This window comes from Orcinus orca, chromosome 3, assembly GCF_937001465.1.
Source record: "Orcinus orca chromosome 3, mOrcOrc1.1, whole genome shotgun sequence".
Classification (NCBI taxonomy): domain Eukaryota; kingdom Metazoa; phylum Chordata; class Mammalia; order Artiodactyla; family Delphinidae; genus Orcinus; species Orcinus orca.
Window position 1 is genome coordinate 119417977 of NC_064561.1, and position 21327 is coordinate 119439303.

The 21327-nt window shown below is 35.2% G+C and overlaps 1 protein-coding gene across 5 annotated transcripts in view; it reads right to left on the reverse strand.

The window, feature by feature from the left end:
* The window catches only part of XRCC4 (X-ray repair cross complementing 4), a 262034-nt gene that overhangs the window by 226848 nt on the left and 13859 nt on the right, over positions 1 to 21327 (reverse strand). For 4 of the 5 annotated variants that reach the window (XM_012537378.3, XM_033409083.2, XM_033409084.2 and 1 more), the window contains 2 exons: positions 7849 to 7997; positions 889 to 1064 (listed from right to left, as the gene is read on the reverse strand). In XM_012537378.3, the coding sequence (XP_012392832.1) occupies positions 889 to 1064; positions 7849 to 7987 (315 nt within the window). In that variant the 5' untranslated portion in view covers positions 7988 to 7997. Of the gene's footprint in view, positions 1 to 888; positions 1065 to 7848; positions 7998 to 20259; positions 20387 to 21327 lie in introns of those variants that run through there. The other variant, XM_033409086.2, reaches the window with a different exon arrangement.

Below are 21327 nucleotides of genomic sequence, written 5' to 3' on the forward strand. Positions count from 1 at the left end.
AATTTCAGTAGTCAGTTCAAACCTTACCCTAATTTAAATTATCATCTTAAGAACCTCAGCTTATTGAAACTTACATAAATTGGCAGCTAAGTACTATAAGTATGTATCTTCTAAACAATTCAGAATAATTCTAAATTTTTCAGAAACAATTACTGAAGCCAGGCTCTGTATTATTCTATACAGGATAATATATATTTCAAATTAATGATTCCATCTGTTGCTTCAAATGTTTCTCTAATTGGTGAAATCCCTTTAATCATTCTGAATTAAAGATTTTTTTTAAAAGAATTTTTTAAACTCAATTTAGTTCCGGCACAAACTGTTCAATAACTGTCTCTAAATTTAAGAAAGCTTGGGTTGAAAGTTATTTCTTTCTATTTTAATACTTCTAAGTTTGATAATATAAATAAAATACCTTAATTTCTAATCAAATGTCTTACTACACTTATCTATATAATTTTGTAATTGCAAATACATTCTAATAAAGAAGAAAATAGGTTATAATTATTAAATATTCAAAGAAAAATATATTATTTTCTTTCTCAAAAATCAGTATTTCCCCAAACTCATTTCAGTAAGCCTTGTCTCATGGTCTAAAACTTCTGACGCCACTTTTCATACTGCTCATTCGTGTAATTATCTCAATAATACTTAGTCTTAAAGCATTAAAAATGAAATATATTTTCCAATAGTTTTTTTCACAATTCATTAACATAAAGCATTTAATGACTATAACTTTGAAGCATTTTTCCAACTTGGAAACCAAGTACTTTTTAAACTTTTGTTTCTGAGCTATTCTGGGAATAATATGCTAGTTACTTAAATAATTTCTCAATAAGTATTCTCTAACATTTTACCAATTATAACATTATGGAAAGTTTTACTTACTGAAACATCTTTCAAGTTTTTCTCAAAGGAGAAGTGACAAGACTCTTTCGAAAAATTAAACTTGTATGTGTCAGTTGGTCCTGCTCCTGACACCAGTGCTTTTCTCAGTTCATCAACATACTTCTCTTTTTCCATTGCCATGTCATCAGCTTCTTGGGAAATCTCTGATTCACAAACTATGAGAAACAGTAATAAAAGCCTTATTTACTTGAAAATAAATTCTAAACCTAAGAATAAACATATTTACCTGTTGCTACTAATTTATTACTTATGTAACAGAAATTTAAACAAAAAGTAAAATCAATGTCTGCACCACACATTTTTAAGTCAAATTATACCTTTTAACTGAACTAGCAATTTTTGAGACATTAATTTAGTCTCAAATCTCATTGGAAAGCATTAGACTCCTTGTGTTCTTTCTCTGTCCTCAGATCAAATACATGGATTATAAGTTACCACAGAAACAACCGTCTTATGTACCTGCTCCTAGGTCATAGCAATTATTTCCTATAATGATTAATAAGCTCAATATTTTAAAACATCTTTCTTCCTTGCCTCAATTATTAAAGAGATTAAATAGTCTATAGTCTATTTCTCACTCACATGGGCAGAGTCAAATTAAAGTAAAAATGGAGTTCATTCTTCTCATCTCATTATGTGCCAACAATAAAAATGGTAGATGAAGGGAGTCGATGAGGAAGGAAAGGAAGGGAATTAATATTTATTGTCTCCTCTATGGCTTGCGTTATATTATATATCTGGCTTCCAATTCTCTCATCTAGGTACGTTTAAAGCTGATGTTTTACTCATCCGTAGAGATTTTTACTTCAATGATTACATGTTCAATTTTAGATATCCTCTGTTTCTTTTTCATAATATCTTGTTCTTGCCACACCCTTCTTTTCAATATTTGAAGGATTTAAATATATTCAAGATCTCATTCAGATCACTCTCTTTGCGTGGTTCCTAGGGTATGAATGCCATTTCTTCTAGCTGCTGACACATTCTTGCTCTGCCTTTTTTCCTTTCCTGCTTTGTGAGGTGTGAACATGACTCTCCTCTAGCCAGAGTATCAAGTGCTCTGGACAGCAGAAAGTCTTCATTTAAGACTTTACTTATTTATTTTTTTTAATAAATTTATTTATTTTATTTATTTTATTTTTGGCTGCGTTGGGTCTTCACTGCACGCGGGCTGTTCTCTGGTTGTGGTGAGTGGGGGTTACTCTTCGTTGTGGTGTGTGGCCTTCTCATTGCAGTGGCTTCTCTTGTTGTGGAGCACAGGCTCTAGGCGTGCGGGCTTCAGTAGTTGTGGCACGTGGGCTCAGTAGCTGTGGCTCATGAGCTCTAGAGCGCAGGCTCAGTAGTTGTGGCGCATGGGCTTAGTTGCTCCGCGGCATGTGGGATCTTCCCGCACCAGGGATCGAACCCGTGTCCCCTGCGTTGGCAGGCGGATTCTTAACCACTGTGCCACCAGGGAAGCCCTTCATTTAAGGCTTTAAATGAAGGTTGCTGGTTGGCCTTTCTTGTAGTCCCTACAGGTTTCACCAGTTCTGGACCAGTTTTGAAAGTTAATTTCTTCACTTGGTTTTTATACTTGTGGCAAATTTAAGACAGCTCAAATTTAAACCCCCCACCCTCACACTTATAAAACACAGACAGGATTCTGATTTCTGTTAGGACTTTTAATTTACTCATAACCCTTAGTGACTACTCTGATTCTACAACTCCAAGCCAGAGTAATTTTTTTGTCTGTTTTTTTAAAGATTTTATTAACAGGATCACTTCCAGGTTACTTTCTTTATCTTTAGAGATAAAGAAATTCCTTAAGAGGCCTGCAGTCTCAACAGGCCACTCCACTCAGGTATTACAACCACAGTCGCTTAGATGTGCATCTAGTTCAGATATTCCATGAACTTATAGTTCTTTAGTCCCCATTAACCACTTCGGTTTTCAGATACCTCTTCACACATGGCACCTGGGGATTCCCTTTCTTACATTCAAAGGCTGCAATGTGTCTGTTTATTTGCTTTTAAAATTACAAGATTTAATCTAATATTTATTTGGAATGTACGTATGGTTGGGTGGTTTCCTGTATCAACTCAGGATACCACAATGATGAAAGACTCATACGGTTCTATACTTTTTTACTTAAAGGTTACATTTATCTATTTTATTCCTTACAACACTGAAAGATAGATATTCTCATTTTACAAATGACAAAAGTGAGGCTCAGAGAGATCAAGTAATGGTCTAGGGTCATGAAGTAGGTAAGTGGTAAAACTGGGGTCATACTTATATCTCTCTGGTTGTTCTGGTTTGAGGTGAAGCAGAGATATGGGACATTAGCTAAATTATTTACTTCCATAATATTAAAAAAACACACTGGTATGAAATAATATAGAAACAATAAAATCTTGATTAAAGAATCCCTAAAAATATAACAGCTTTGCATAACGTTGGTCCATGTGCTATCAAGGGTCTGGAAGCCCCATGACAGGCAATGAGGAAGAGAGTCCAGGAATGCATCCATATATTTTTCCTGATCAGTTTTTGATAAATTCTAATATTGAAATATGAGACTCAACACAGCCTTTGAAAAAAGGTAAGAATAAAAATATGCTTGTGTAATTTTACAGCTTCTAAAATATTTCAACATATTTTTTTCTCTCTCTGAAGCATATGCATATTTAAGATGATCACCACTATCAAATCTATTGACCTTTCAAATACCCTATTAGCTCTTCTGAAAAAACATAAAAGTAAGAAGGCAAATGCATCTTATCTGAGGAATAATTTCATATTCTGTGTTTGGATAATTTTGAAGAGTTATAAGTACCTAGAGAGAGAAATTATTTCTCAGAGAAATAGGAAATAATCTGTAGAAACTATCTTTAATGCAACTATAGAAAAACTTATAAGAAAACATGCAAAAAAATAAATATACAAATGAACTTCTTTACAAAATAGAAAGAGACTCACAGACTTCAAAAACAAATTTATTGTTACCAAAGGGGAAAGGTAGGATGGGGGGGATAAATTAGGAGTTTGGGATTAACATACACACACTACTATATATAAAATAGCTAACCAACAAGGCCCTACTGTATGGCACAGGGAACTCAATATTCTGTAATAACCTATATGGGAAAAGAATCTGAAAAAGAATGGATATATGTATATGTATAACTGAATCACTTTGTAGTACACCTGAAACTAACACAACATTGTAAATCAACTATACTCCAATATAAAATAAATATATTAAAAAAATAATAAAGTATGTCTACTGATAAAACATCTAGTAAAAAGTATTCTAAATTTCATTACAATGAAAAGATGCCTGTCTGAAAATATTTAATAGAATTTATTGATTCAATTCATTTAGTCCAAAAATGCTTAATGCGCATTTACTATGTGCCAGGCACTATTCTAGGCACGAGGGATACAACCATTAGACAAAAATGCCAGCCTTATGGAGCCTTGATTCAAGTGCTGACATCTTAGATAACCTTTCAGATACCCTCTTAGTATGTTACTCCATCTGTGAATGCTGCATTGGTTAGTGTTTCAAAATATTTCATTCTTGAGAGGAAAAAAACATGTGAAAGGAAATTATTTCTATTTGTGCCTCTCCTTTAAAAAATATGTTTTGTAAAAAAAAAGGTATTAGTTTAAGAAGAAAAATTTACTTGAACATTTCCTATAACAGTCAATGTGAAATTCTGACTGCCTATTTAGAACTTCAATCCTAGAAAAACAATTTGGTCACCGGTTTTGAATTTTGTGCTGCAGGAAGCACAGCTGTAAGCAGTCAATGCTCCTTTAAAAACTTCAGTGACCAGGGATAAAAGCCATGAAAATAATAAAATTCAGCAAGGATACAGATGAGCAACATAATATGGCATAAAAAGTGAGCAGGCCAACATGACCAAAAAGCAAGGAATTGTTCTCAGACAGGTAGAATCCAAGAAAGCATCACTTTAACACCATTTATGGGTAGGTGAAGATGTAAGTAAGGAAAGAAAATTCTTTACTTTGGATCCTTATGTATAATGAACCAAAAGACTGCATATCCTAAGTTTGTGTCAGAGCTGAGAAGACACACAGACGTAATAAGTCATCATATCACAGACCCACTTTTCCACTTCATTCTTTAAAAATCATTTTTCTACTGAGCTCTGTCACATAATCTCCATATAGGTCACCAAACATATCAGTGTTTAGAACAAATATAGGTGGATATAATTATTTGATAATAAATGCATTAAAAAGTTTAATTTACTCTTCAATGAACTTTACCCCAGAGATGGGTGATATAAGTTTCTTACCGCTGACTGCAATTCTTATGAAAGTCAAATAACAGTCATCGATCATTAACCCACTTTGTGACTTAACCCTGTGATATAATCCTCTATAATGTTGAAGTGATGATAGACCACATGATAATTAGACCCCAAAACATTCATTAGATAAAACACTGCTAATGGAAAAGAAATCAGTGAGTTTAGTGTGTGGGAGATTAAAAGGAACCCCACATCCTTTTAATTTCACTCAAATGAAAAGAGAAAAAAAATTATCCAAATTGAAGGTTGCAGAAATCAAAAAGTTGTACAAAAAACAGGATGAGGTATAGGAAGGAAATTCATTTTCATGTTTCAATTATTTAATTGTTTCAATTTCTTAATTATCTTATTGTCTATCTGTAAAGTGCCAAACCAAATTATATTTATGTATAAGACAACTAAACATGGAAACAATGTTATATTATTTGATTACGTATTTTGTCCCTGAAATTCACACGTGAGTAATAAAAGGCATTAAACATTTGTGAGATTTAAAACTTCAATATCTTTGAAAATAAATGACCAGATCCAGTGCACTATAAAATTTTCTGTTTGAAAGCTTGTTCAGTACAGGAAGCCAAAAGATTAACAATCCACCAAGGGATACAGAAGTTTGATATCACATTTTTGTCACACTAAATTTCATTAGCTGAAAAACAAATGGTAAAACATACTGCATTTATGATCAACGCCAACAAGTAAATATGAAACTGGAGTTTTCATTAAAATATATGCTAACTCTAAAATGAGTAGTTTCCTTTCTTCTTTTTCCTAACCAATTTTATATATTTCAGGCATCCTTTCATTCTTTCTTTCAGAGAATATCCATCAAGGCATGTATGTCCTATGTACTGATAGAAATACTTATGAACAGTGGTTGGCAAATCAGATGTGTACTTTGCTCTCAATGAATGTAGGCTAGTGAAACAATATTCATGTTAACAATATTAAGAACAACTGCCAGCACATTTTGTATGACATAAACAAAATGTTCCATAAATGTAAAGTTAACTTAAATTTCTGGTTAAATTAAGATTTAACCACGGTATTCTTTTTCTTTTCCCAGTCCTTAATGATATAAAAAAAAGTTCAAACAACGTATTATTGTTCTTTGTCCTGGTGAATGAGGTTTACTGACTACATCAAAATTTAATATTTTTCTTTGATAATTAAGGTTCTTAAAATACCTCAAGGTCATTCGTCTGACCACAACTTCTTGTTATACAGAATAAACCATTTGTTAATTGGAAATATCTAAGTTATAAATTCCTTACATACAACCAACCACATCACCTAGGACCTGCCTCCTGGGCTGTGCTGTTGGAATTGCTCTTTTCTCCCTGAAAACTGGCATTAGACTACTGCCATGGTCTTCAACCCTGTGTACCATTTACCCCAAAACAGAGTTATTGTCACTTGGGTATACCTTCACCAGCATACATAGAGCTAACCTGACAAATTTTCCTCCAGTCCTGCACTGCAATAACCAACCAACCACTGAATTCTCTTACATAGAAATTTACAGCTTAAATAGATACCATAACAGGTACTACAAACATTATCCTTGAAATTTCTTTATTTTACAGTAATACTTATATTACCATTCCTCATTCTCTGTCATAAAAAAATGAGTAATAAAAACCAAAACCCTGTAAATACAAATTCAGTTTGACTACGTTGTATAACAGAATTTGTAACACTCAAGAAGAAAACAAAACTTCACAATGTATTGTGATTTTAAAAGGTGATATAATAATTATTACAGTAATAAATTTTAGGGGAATATTTCAAAAGTTGATAGAAGATACAAATAGCACATAAATTAACATGACAAAATTATTTTACCTAAAACATCATTTACAACATAACTCTAGAAATGACTATTTCATAACTGTAGAAATAGCTTTTTAAATCTTTCAATAAAACACTTTAGAAGTATATTATCAACAAAATTTTGCTATATGAGTAAAACATAATTCTAGATATTTTGACTTTACACCTGCAATGTTCCATAAATGATTTCAGGGTCATTAACCTCTTTAAAAAGATTATTACCAAAGATAAAAAAAAGCAAAAGTCTATTTCATAAAATAACAGCCAAAATCCCATAAATGGGTTTGAACTTTGGTTTACAAAGTTTTAGGCTATTAGTTCTGCTTCATTTTGTTACAAATGTAGTACATGTTCACTGGAAAATAATTCAACAATATAAGTATATGAAATAAAAAGAACACCACCACCACCCCACTCTCCCAAGCCTTGGCCCAGCCAATCCACCTTCCTGTGCCTCCCAGTATTTCCCTGGGGTCCTAAGAAAAGATACATATAAAAGTACTATTTATGTTTTGTATAAAGAGATCATTTTAAAAACTCTGACCAACTCCAAGAACTAAGACTCAAATGGTTATTTCTCTATCCTTCTATTAATATTACTTACAGAAAATAATATTAATATTACAAATCTGTGTGTAAATCAGACAGCAATAACAAGTAAAAGCAATCATGTTCATTTTAACCAATATCTATTAAAGAAACACTTTAATTTGAAGTATCACTGAGGACTGAAGAATAGCACATTATTGAAATTTTTCTTTAAAAAATTTGCTTTTAACATTACCTGTCCCAGTCCATGCTGACTGACCATCAGTAAGTGTAATAACAAAACCAGATCCTAGTGTTTTTTCCCAAGCAACTTGTAGAAAATGAATTATATCAGGTTCAGAAGCAAGATAGATTCTGTTTACTTTTCTCTCCATTTCTGATCACCTGTTATAAAAGAAAAAAAATATTTTTGCAAGAAACTGTGACTATCAAATAATGATGCTTTCTGTACTGGTCTCTCAGCTATACAAAGCACCAAGGAAACAAGTAAAACAAAAAGGTATATAATAGCCAACCATCAAACTCAGTAAATCACAGTTCTGTTCAATACTGATTCACAATTTTTACAGATAAAAGCAGAGGCTCATAAATGATTTGCCCAAGTTGTGTAGCTGAATAAAAATTACCACCTCCAACAATATGAAGATCACATTTTCCCCAAAGCCTCTTTCTCTACGACAAATAGTCACAAGAACTTGTGTGAGTGATCTGGGAATAATCGCAGGACTGGAATCTGATTATAATTAGTGAGGATAAATTGGATCAAGTTCTTAGTCTCTGTCTGGAGAAAGACTGTGTAAATGAAAAAGGAGAGTAGCATAAAGATTTGGAAAAGAAAATCTCAGAACCCAAGAGTTGGCCATATCTATCACATCTTCTCTAAGAAAGGGGCTCCCAGGACTCACTCTGTCCACTGAGATAGAAGTACCCTGTAATGGAGATGGATTATATCAAGCTATTACAGCCTGAGGCTAATAAACTTTTTGCATTTTTAAAACTTTATATTGAAGTATTATACCCAGGCAAAAGTACAGATATCTAAAACCTAACCTGGAAGTTTTATAATTGAGCAAATCCATGTAAGCAGTACCTAGATCAGGAATCAGAACATTACCACCCCAGAACTCATTCTCACAACACCCCTTTTCCAGTCACTGTGTCCCCAAATAACCACTTTCCTAACAGATTAGAATTTTGAGTATCTTTGTACTTTCATGTAGATATAATCATACAGCACATTTTATTTTGTGTCTGGCTTCTTTTATGGAACATTACGTTTCAGAAATCCTTCTTAGAATTGTAGATCATGCTCATAGTTGTATAATATTCCATTATGTGGGTATAGTACAATTTATTTATCCATTCGACAGGCATTTGAGTACTTTCCAGGTTTTGACTAGCATAAATAGTGCTTCCATAAATATGCTAGCAATATCCAGGCTTTTCTGTTGGGCATATACCTATGAGTACATAACCATGAGTGAAATTTCTGGACCAGAGGATATGCATATGTTCAGTTTTAGTAGTACACAACCAAAAACTTTCTAAAAGGTTTGTACCAATTTAAACACTTGGTATGTCAGTTCTGATCACTCCATATCCTTACAAACATTTCTCATCTTTTTTTTTTTTTTTTTTTTTTTTTTTTGCGGTACACGGGCCTCTCACTGTTGTGGCCTCTCCCGTTGCAGAGCACAGGCTCCGGACGCGCAGGCTCAGCGGCCATGGCTCACGGGCCCAGTCGCTCCACAGCATGTGGGATCTTCCTGGACCGGGACACGAACCCGTGTCCCCTGCATGGACAGGCGGACTCTCATCTTTTTAATTTTAGCCATTTTGGTGGGTATGTAGTATTACACAATGGTTTATTCACATTTCCCTGATAATTAATGATGCTGAGTCCTTTTCATATCTTGATTGTGCATTTGAACATCCTGTTTTGTGGAGTATCTGTTAAATCTTGCTAATGTTTTTATTCAGTTGTATTTTTCTTATTGATGTTCTTACTGATATATTATTTTCTTTTTGTTTTGTTCTTTACTTTTTGGATTATGAATCCTTTTACAGATATATGTACAGTTCTACCATTCTGTAAGTTATCTTTTCACTCTCATAATGGTAACTTTGGATGAAAAGAAGTTCTTAATTTTCATGAAGTTAAAATTTATCAAAATCTGTGTGTTATAGTTATACTTTTTCTGTACTACTTAAGAACTCTTTGGTCACCAAGATGTTCTCCTACGTTTATCTAAGAGCTTTATAATTGTACCTCTCACACTTAGATCTACAATCCATCTGGAATTGATTTTTGTACATCAATTGTCAGGAGGGGTCAAAATATATTTTTTCCACATGGATATCAAATTGACCAAGTATTATTTATTAAAGACTACCCTTTCCTACTGCAATGCTGTTACTTTTGTCATAAATCATTTGACCGAATATGTGTACAAGGTTCAATTTTTGTTTTGTTCATTCTTTGCAGGTGTGCAATTTCAAATATTATACACTTGGCTTGTCAAGGTTACACTGAATAGTGATTATGTTACTGTGATCCAGCACATTTATAATCTCTTGCTGACCCTGCCATTTAAAAGTTTAATAAACCTTGCTTCTGAGTATTAAAATCATTTATGTAAAATGGTGAGCAGAACAAGCTCAAGCATAAACTTCTGTGGCTTGCCATTAGAAACAAGCCTCTCTTAGACATCAATCACTACTACTAGGCGGGTGTACTGCTGACACCTCCATTTAAGTCACAAGGATATCAAGATGGTCCTTCGTAAAACCTACTTACTCTGCAAGTCTAGGAGTGCTATTAAAAAAAAGAAAAGAAGGGACTTCCCTGGTGGCGCAGTGGTTGAGAGTCCACCTGCCCATGCAGGGGACATGGGTTCGTGCCCCGGTGCGGGAAGATCCCACATGCCACGGAGCGGCTGGGCCCGTAAGCCATGGCTGCTGAGCCTGTGCGTCCAGAGCCTGTGCTCCGCAACGGGAGAGGCCACAACAGTGAGAGGCCCTCGTACAGAAAAGAAAAGAAAAGAAGAGGAGGGGAGGGGAGAGGAGAGGAGGGGAGGGGAGGGGAGGGGAGGGGAGGGGAAGGGAGGGGAGGGGAGGGGAGGGGAAAGAAATTAAGACATTTTTCTTAGTGATCCCACTCTCATTTCTACTGATTACAAGTTATTTTCCTATTAATTCGAAAACTATTCTTCCAGTAATTCACTCTAGAATCTTGCCCAGATTGACCTCAAACTTACCAGACTACGATATGCCACATACTATTTAGTTCAAAGCAAAAAACTATATTTTTTCTAATACTGGAATATCCTTTGCCCATGTACACTTCATTAAGAGATACTTAAGCTATAGATGCTAACAAAACTAAAGGAATACCCTAAAAATTACAAATATGCAAAGAAAAAACATTATAAAAAGTCAAAATGAGGAACAAAGCACACATTTCAAAGATGAAAAACTAGAGAGAATTATTCTTTAATCACATAGCATGAATCTCTTACTAGGTGACCCTAAAAAAGGTAAGAGTATAAAATTGCCTCAAATTTTTATGACCAATATAAATACTATGTTGTGACAATCCAAAGGTAAATTATTAATTGACATTTCATTGATAACTAATAAGTTTTAATAAAAGCCAAATTTTTAAATCATTTTAATTTGCTTTCTCAATTTAAAACTATTATGTTCTCCTAAATAAAGCATCATATTTTTCTCAATTAACAAATGAATATGAAAATCAAAACAACTCATTCTGTCAGAACTCTTCACAAAACAAAACTAACTTCTCTATCTTCTGGGGGATGAGAGGCATGCTTAATTATAGAGGGCTAGAGCTGTACTATCTTACAGAAAAAAGCACAAGGAAGCAGAGAAACTTCCAGAATGATAGAAAAAAATCTAACATTAACAGTGGAATGAGATTGCTTCAAGATGGTGGAGTAGAAGGACATGCTCTTACTGCCTCTTGCGAGAGCACCAGAATCACAACTAAATGCTGAACAATCATCGACAGGAAGACACTGGAATTCACCAAAAAAGATACCACACATCCAAAGACAAAGGAAAAGCCACAGTGAGAAGGTAGGAGGGGCACAATCACAATAAAATCAAATCCAATAACTGCTGGGTAGATGACTCACAAACTGGAGAACACTTATACCACAGAAGTCCACCCACTGGAATGAAGGTTCTGAGCCCCATGTCAGGCTTCCCAACCTGGGGGTCCAGCAATGGGAGGAGGAATTCCTAGAGAATCAGACTTTGAAGGCAGGTGGGATTTGATTGCAGGACTTTGACAGGACTGGGGGAAACAGAGACTCCACTCTTGGAGGGCACACACAAAGTAGTGTGCGCATCGGGGTGCAGGGGAAGGAGCAGTGACCCCACAGGAGATTGAAACAGACCTACCTGCTAGTGTTGGAAAGTCTCCTGCAGAGGCAGGGCGTGGCTGTGTCCTACCGTGAGGACAAGGACACTGGCAGCAGAAGTTCTGGGAAGTACTCCTTGGCATGAGACCTCCCAGAGTCTGCCATTAGCCCCACCAGAGAGCCCAGGTAGGCTCCAGTGTTGGGTCACCCCAGGCCAAACAACCAACAGGAAGGGAACCCAGCCCCACCTATCAGCAGACAAGTGGATTAAAGTCTTACTGAGCACTGCCCACCTGAGCAACAGCCAGCTCTACCTACCACCAGTCCCTCCCATCAGTAAACTTGCACAAGCTTCTTAGATAGCCTCATCCACCAGAGGGCAGAGAGCAGAAGCAAGAAGAAACACAGTCCTGCAGCATGTGGAACAAAAACCACATTCACAGAAACATAGACAACATGAACAGTCAGACAGATTTGTACTGCATGAAGGAAAAATATAAAACCCAAGAAAAACAACTAAATGAAGTAGAGATAGGCAACCATCCAGAAAAAGAATTCAGAACAATGATGGTGAAGATGATCCAGGACCTCGGAAAAAGAATGGAGGCAAAGATCGAGAAGATGCAAGAAATGTTTAACAAAGATCGAGAAGAATTAAAAAACAAACAAACAGAGATCAACAATACAATAACTGAAATGAAAACTACACTAGAAGGAATCAATATTAGAATAACTGAGGCAGAAGAACGGATAAGTGACCTGGAAGACAGAATGGTGGAATTCACTGCTGCAGAATAGAATAAAGAAAGAAGAATGAAAAGAAATGAAGACAGCCTAAGAGACCTCTGGGACAACATTAAATGCAACAACATTCACATTATAGGGGTCCCAGAAGGAGAAGAGAGAGAGAAAGGGCCCGAGAAAATATCTGAAGAGATTATAGTCGAAAACTTCCCTAACATGGGAAAGGAAATAGCCACCAAAGTCCAGGAAGTGCATAGAGTCCCATACAGGATAAACCCAAGGAGAAACATGCCAAGACACATAGTAATCAAACTGGCAAAAATTAAAGACAAAGAAAAATTATTAAAAGCAGCAAGGGAAAAACGACAAATAACATACAAGGGAACTCCCATAAGGTTAAGAGCTGATTTCTCAGCAGAAGCTCTACAAGCCAGAAGGGAGTGGCATGATACACTTAAAGTGATGAAAGGGAAGAATCTACAACCAAGATTACTCTACCCGGCAAGGATCTCATTCAGATTCAATGGAGAAATCAAAAGCTTTACAGACAAGCAAAAGCTAAGAAAATTCAGCACTGCCAAATCAGCTCTACAACAAATGCTAAAGGAACTTCTCTAAGTGGGAAACACAAGAGAAGAAAAGGACCTACAAAAACAAACCCAAAACAATTAAGAAAAATGCTAATGGGAACATACATATCGATAATTACCTTAAACGTGAGTGGATTAAATGCTCAAACCAAAAGAAACAGGCTCGCTGAATGGATACAAAAACAAGACCCATCTATATGCTGTCTACAAGAGACCCACTTCAGATCTAGGGACACATACAGACTGAAAGTGAGGGGATGGAAAATGATATTCCATGCAAATGGAAATCAAAGAAAGCTGGAGTAGCAAAACTCATATCAGATAAAATAGACTTTAAAATAAAGAATGTTACAAGAGACAAGGAAGGACACTACATAAAGATCAAGGGATCAATCCAAGAAGAAGATATAACAATTATAAAAATATATGCACCCAACATAGGAGCACCTCAATATATAAGGCAACTGCTAACACCTATAAAATAGGAAATCAACAGTAACACAGTAATAGTGGGGGACTTTAACACCTCACTTACAACAATGGACAGATCACCCAAACAGAAAATTAATAAGGAAACACAAGGTTTAAATGACACAACAGACCAGATAGATTTCATTGATATTTATAGGACATTCCATCCAAAAACAACAGATTACACTTTCTTCTCAAGTACACACAGAACATTCTCCAGGATAGATCACATCTTGGGTCACAAATCAAGCCTCAGTAAATTTAAGAAAACTGAAATCATATCAAGCATCTCTTCTGACCACAACGCTATGAGATTAGAAATCAATTACAGGGGAAAAAAAACGTAAAAGACACAAACATATGGAGGCTAAACAATACGTTACTAAATAACCAAGAGATCACTGAAGAAATCAAAGAGGAAATTAAAACATACCTAGAGATAAATGACAATGAAAACACGATGATCCAAAACCTATGGGATGCAGCAAAAGCAGTTCTAAGAGGGAAGTTTATAGCAATACAAGCCTACCTCAAGAAACAAGAAGAATCTTAAATAATCTAACCTTACACCTAAAGGAACTAGAGAAACAACACACAAAACCCAGTTAGCATAAGGAAAGAAATCATAAAGGTAAGAGCAGAAATAAATAAATAGAAACAATAGCAAATATCAATACAATTAAAAGCTGGTTCTTTGAGAAGATAAACAAAATTGATAAGCCATTAGCCAGACTCATCAAGAAAAAGAGGGAGAGGACTCAAATCAATAAAATTAGAAATGAAAAAGGAGAAGTTGCAATAGACACCACAGAAATACAAAGCATCCTAAGAGACTACTACAAGCAACTCTATGCCAATAAAATGGACAACCTGGAAGAAATGGGCAAAGTCTTAGAAAGGTATAACCTTCGAAGTCTGAACCAGGAAGAAATACAAAATATGAACAGACCAATCACAAGTAATGAAATTGAAACTGTGATTAAAAATCTTCCAACAAACAAAAGTCCAGGACCAGATGGCTTCACAGGTGAATTCTATCAAACATTTAGAGAAGAGCTAACACCAATCCTTCTCAAACTCTTCCAAAATATTGCAGAGGAAGGAACACTCCCAAATTCATTCTATGAGGCCAACATCACTCTGATACCAAAACCAGACAAAGGTATCACAAAAAAGAGAAAATTATAGACCAATATGAGTGATGAACATAGATGCAAAAATCCTCAACAAAATACTAGCAAACAGAATCCACCAACACATTAAAAGGATCATACACCATGATCAAGTGGGATTTATCCCAGGGATGCAAGGATTCTTCAACAGACGCAAGTCAATCAAAGTGATACACCATATTAACAAATTGAAGAAGAAAAACCATATGATCATCTCAATAGATGCAGAAAAAGCTTTCGAAAGAATTCAACACCCATTTATGATAAAAACTCTCCAGAAAGTGGAAATAGAGGGAACCTACCTCAACATAATAAAGGTTGTATACGACAAACCCACAGCAAATATCATTGTCAATGGTGAAAAACTGAAAGCATTTCCTCAAAGATGAGTAACAAGACAAGGATGTCTACTCTTGCCACTATTATTCAACATAGTTTTGGAAGTCCTAGCCATGGCATTCAGAGAAGAAAAAGAAATAAAAGGAATAAAAATTGGAAAAGAAGAAGTAATACTGTCACTGTTTGCATATGACATGATACATAGAGAAACCTACAGATGCCACCAGAAAACTACTAGAGCTAATCAATGAATTTGGTAAAGTTACAGGATACAAAATTAATGCACAGAAATCTCTTGCACTCCTATACACTAATGACGAAAAATCTGAAAGAGAAATTGAGGAAACATTCCCATTTACCACTGCAACAAAAAGAATAAAATACCTAGGAATAAACCTACCTAGGGAGACAAAAGACCTGTATGCAGAAAACTATAAGACACTGATGAAAGAAATTAAAGATGATACAAACAGATGGAGAGATATACCATGTTCTTGGATTGGAAGAATCAATATTGTGAAAATGACTATACTGCCCAAAGCAATCTACAGATTCAATGCAATCCCCATCAAATTACCAATAGCATTTTTACAGAACTAGAAAAAAAATCTTCAAATTTGTATGGAGACACAAAAGACCCCGAATAGCCAAAGCAGTCTTGAGGGGAAAAAACAGAGCAGGAGGAATCAGACTCCCTGGCTTCAGACTACACTACAAAGCTACAGTAATCAAGACAATATGGTACTGGCACAAAAACAGAAATAGAGATCAATAGAACAAGATAGAAAGCCCAGAGATAAACCCATGCACCCATGATCAACTAATCTATGACAAAGGAGGCAAGGATATACAATGGAGAAAAGACAGTCTCTTCAATGAGTGGTGCTGGGAAAACTGGACAGCTGCATGTAAAAGAATGAAATTAGAACACTCCCTAACACCATACACAAAAATAAACTCAAAATGGATTCGAGGGCTTCCCTGGTGGCGCAGTGGTTGAGAGTCTGCCTGCCGACGCAGGGGACACGGGTTCGTGCCCCGGTCCGGGAAGATCCCACATGCTGCGGAGTGGCTAGGCCCATGATCCATGGCCACTGAGCCTGCACGTCCGGAGCCTGTGCTCCACAACAGGAGAGGCCACAACAGTGAGAGGCCCACGTAACCCAAAAAAAAAAAAAAAAATGGAAATGGATTCGAGACCTAAATGTAAGACCAGACACTATAAAACTCTTAGAGGAAAAGATAGGAAGAACACTCTTTGACATAAATCACAGCAAGATCTTTTTTGACCCACTTCCTAATGGAAATAAAAACAAAAATAAACAAATGGGACCTAATGAAACTTCAAAGCTTTTGCACAGCAAAGGAAACTATAAACAAGACGAAAAGACAACCCTCAGAATGGGAGAAAATATTTGCAAATGAATCAATGGACAAAGGATTAATCTCCAAAATATATAAACAGCTCATGCAGCTCAATATTAAAAACACAAACCCAATCCAAAAATGGGCAGAAGACCTAAATAGACATTTCTCAAAAGAAGACATACAGATGGCCAGGAAGCACATGAAAAGCTTCTCAACATCACTAATTATTAGAGAAATGCAAATCAAAACTACAAGGAGGTATCACCTCACACCAGTTAGAATGGGCATGATCAGAAAATCTACAGACAACAAATGCTGGAGAGGGTGTGGAGAAAAGGGAACCCTCTTGCACTGTTGGTGGGAATGTAAATTGATACAGCCACTATGGAGAACAGTATGGAGGTTCCTTAAAAACCTAAAAATAGAATTACCATATGACCCAGCAATCCTGCTACTGGGCATATACCCAGAAAAAACCATAATTCAAAAAGACACGTGCATCCCAATGTTCACTGCAGCACTATTTACAATAGCTAGGTCATGGTAGTAACCTAAATGCCCATCGACAGATGAATGGATAAAGAAGATGTGGTACATATACACAATGGAATATTACTCAGCCATAAAAAGGAACGAAATTGGGTTATTTGTAGAGACGTGGATGAATCTAGAGACTGTCATACAGAGTGAAGTAAGTCAGAAAGAGAAAAAAATATCGTATATTAACGCCTATATGTGGAAACTCGAAAAATGGTACAGATGCACGGGTTTGCAGGGCAAAAACTGAGACACAGATGTAGAGCACAAATGTATGGACACGAAAGGGGGAAAGCAGCGTGGGGTGGGGGTGGGGGTGGGGGTGTGATGAACTGGCAGATTGGGACTGACATGTATACACTAAAATGTATAAAATGGACAACTAATAAGAACCTGCTGTATAAAAAAATAAATAAAATAAAATTCCAAAATTCCAAAAAAAAAAAACAGTGTAAGATACCTCTAAATTGGTAAGTTAGCAATAATTCTAATATCTACCTAACGTTTACTCAGAAAATTATTCTTCTTCCCAGAAGAAAAAGACAGTTATAAAATAACCATACTTGTAGCCACATCAATTATATTAATAGTTTTTAAATATGAAATTTGTAGATTTTACATCATAATTACTGAAAAAATATAATTATTTTTAAATATTTCACTTAATCAAAAATTTTTCCTACATTGAGGTCTTCTTTGCCTAGATGTACTTAATTCTGAAATGCTTCATCCACTTGTAAATATTTTCTTTAGATCAATTAGTCAATACACTTAACATGCAGTAAATTATCCACATGGTCTGCAATTCTTAAATTCGAAAATTACTGGAAAATATGTGTTACTGTTTTTCTATGCCAATCATTGAAAAAGACATACTTAGAGGCTTACATAATTCTAATGGGCCCAAAACCACAATTCTGGGAGGGAAGAAGGTAATGGAAACTACTGATGAAGTTTTTTGCCTGTATAGAATTTATATGCACACACAAAGATACACACACACTTACACAGATTATTTTTTCTTAAATGTGGCGGAAGAACCCTGGCTATTTTTAGCATTAATGAAACTTAGAATTACTCTAAAACAGCAATTGGTTTCACTGTTATTTCTTAGCATGTTTGAAACAAGTGACAAATTTCTAATTATAGAAACAAGTTAATTTGAAATTCAATATTCCAGATGCCTATCAGTAAATCCTACTTTCACAATGATATAAAAGGCTTTAATCATAATAATGTTAAAAAAGACATTTAGGGGTCAGATTAGTTCTAACATCTTTGAATTATTCATGTTTCAAATATTTTCCAATTTTCTGATTAACTCTAGATACTCATCACAGAAACTAAACGATTTTATTTTAAAGATTCTATTCTAGTTAACTCAGATTTGAAATTTTGGATGCTACCTGTGGGCCACGCTTAGGGACTTAACATATTAATAGCTCAAATGTGACAACTCAGTATCCTATAAGTATTTTATGCCTCAATAGCCTTATAAATGTTTTTTTTATATCAACTGAGTCTTAATTTCCTGATAATATACTATTTGAACCAGTTTTGAAAGCACTTCATTCTTTTACTTACTGAGGTCACCCTCTCATTAAATATCAAATACAAAACATCTAAGACTCCACCATAGAAACAGGAAAAAGGATGACTTGTAATGTCTTTTAAGATTCCGTAAGAGCGAATCAAGGATCTCTTTGCTTTCACCAGCACTGTAAATGGGAATAGTCAGCCATGGGTTTTTTGCCCCAAGACTAGTACTTGAAGAAAGGGGATGGAATTTTCAGAAGGAATGATTGATTAGGGCCATAAGAAAGCCTGTGTTTTGTTTTCTAAGGGCACTAAAGGTCAGACTAGTATCAGCACCTCTCCCAGCCAGAGCCAAGGATCTAAGACAAGCCTGCAGGTGGAAACAGTTGGGTCCCACCCCAATTTGTACATCAGTAGCTTTATTGAGAGCTCAGAACAGTTGAGAATTGAGAAGCTTATCTTTAGTACTTTGTGTCTTTGATACTTGGCTTCTCTCTTAGAAGAGAAATAAGTTGTTGGCTGATGTGATCTAGACTCTGAACAAATACCATTCACAGTTGCTTCTGAATAAACAAGACACTTTTTAAATTAGTTTACAAAGAATTTTGTATGCCCTTTTGGATGCTGATAAGAAGCAATGCAGAAGCCAATTCTCTTAGGTCAGCTCAAGTTAGTGACAACACTGTATCATTGATAACACCATTTTGAACTTGAGCTTCTTTTATTTTCCTTTATAGTGAGTTATGGCTTCCTTTCAAGCTGCTTGGGCTGCAGGTGTTCAAACTTCTGCAGCTCTGCCAAGGAGTCCTACTTATGGATCAGAAAGGGCTAAAAGCATGTTTCTAATGAAGCAATTAACTTAAGTGCCCCCTTGTTGAGAAAAGTAGGCTGATAACTAAAGTGAGTTCAGAATAAAGATTAGCACACAGCACATGCTGTTAATAGTCTGTAATTAGATTCCTGATCACATTATTTTGTTTGACCTTCCTTTTTTTTAAAAATGAGGAAAAGAAAAAAATATAAATTGTAAACCAAAAGTGTGGTGATAAATTTTTTTAAAGTTTATCATGTTACAAAAATTCAAGGATATATAAAAAGGAAAGAAAGGTTTATACAACAGCCACTGACTGGGCTACTTAAAGACAAACATCACGTAACAATTTCAGAAAAGAAGACTATTTTATTTGTTCAGAACTTCTTTAAAAGCAGTGACAATTCCTGTTTATCTTATCAGAATTCCCACACTGAGTATTTTTTAATTAATAATTTATTCCTAGCATTGTCATTATTAATAGCATGTCGATTTGCTGGTTGTTATCTATGTGACCAAAGGGTAAATTAAGGTCTTTTTGAAAAATGACCACAAAATCAATTTACCTTTAAATTTCCAAAGCAATTAAAACAAAACTAACCTTCTATAGAAGAAATGCTTTCCTGAAATAATGTTTTCAAGTTAGAATTTTCTAAACTTTAAGGGTAAAGAATTTACAGGATTCTTAAATACCTTTCTAATTATGTCAGGATTTTCTCCATTCGATTAAATTTGAAATGAAAGTAAGGTGACCATCTGTCCAGGCTTGCCTGAGATTTTCCCGGTTTTAACACTGAAAGTCCCATGTCCTAGGAAATCTCTCAACAACCCCAGGCAAACTAGGATGGTTGGTTAACCTAAGTAAGAGCAAAATATAATTAAGACTGTCGGTATAATCTTGTTCAAACACTTGTAATATACAGCTGATATTCAAGGAAGACATTAAATAAACAATCTGATGCTTCAGGAATAAAGCATTAGAACAATAAAATAAGTCTAAACCTAAAGTATCTTTGCCATGGTTACAGACTATTCTCAATTATCTCTTACGAGTATGGAATGCCAGCTGCTGGCATTCCAAATATATTACTGTTCATTTCCTCTGCTTATCTTTTACAAACACCATTAATAATCATTAGTTTCAGTGATTCCTTCAAATTCCACTTCCTCTCCTTTCTTTTCTCTTACCCAATGAAGTGAGTATTAAAAAACAATAAAATGGCCTGAATAAATTTCCCACATAAAATCTAACACCTAGAATTGGACTCAAAGTTCCAAGACTATGATTTCCTTTATATTCATCAAATGGACACTCTTGATTACAAACAACCTTGGCAGAAAGAATGAGAGTATACTTAACATTTTGGAAACTTTCTAAATGTTCACAACAATACTTCCATTCTGATTGCAGTTTCATATGAGAAAGACACTTAACAGAAATGAAGAAGTAAGATAGTACCTCAAATATAGTATTAGCTTAAGCAACAGTATTTTTTCATTAAGAATTTAACAATTATGATTTAAGCCTCAAAACTTTGACCCTCTCTCATATTTTAATTTCAGAAAGAGTGAAGAGGTTCCTATGAAACACCATCAGTTAAGCTTACACACAGTTGTTGGGCTACACCATGCAGGCCTGCAAGGCCTGTACTTGCCCAGCTTCAAGACCGAAGACAGAGCCTGGAGTCAGTAACAGAGACATGAGTGGTTTAATGTATAAGGGGAGCTTACATGTCTGAAGCAAGATCCTGGAGCAACACC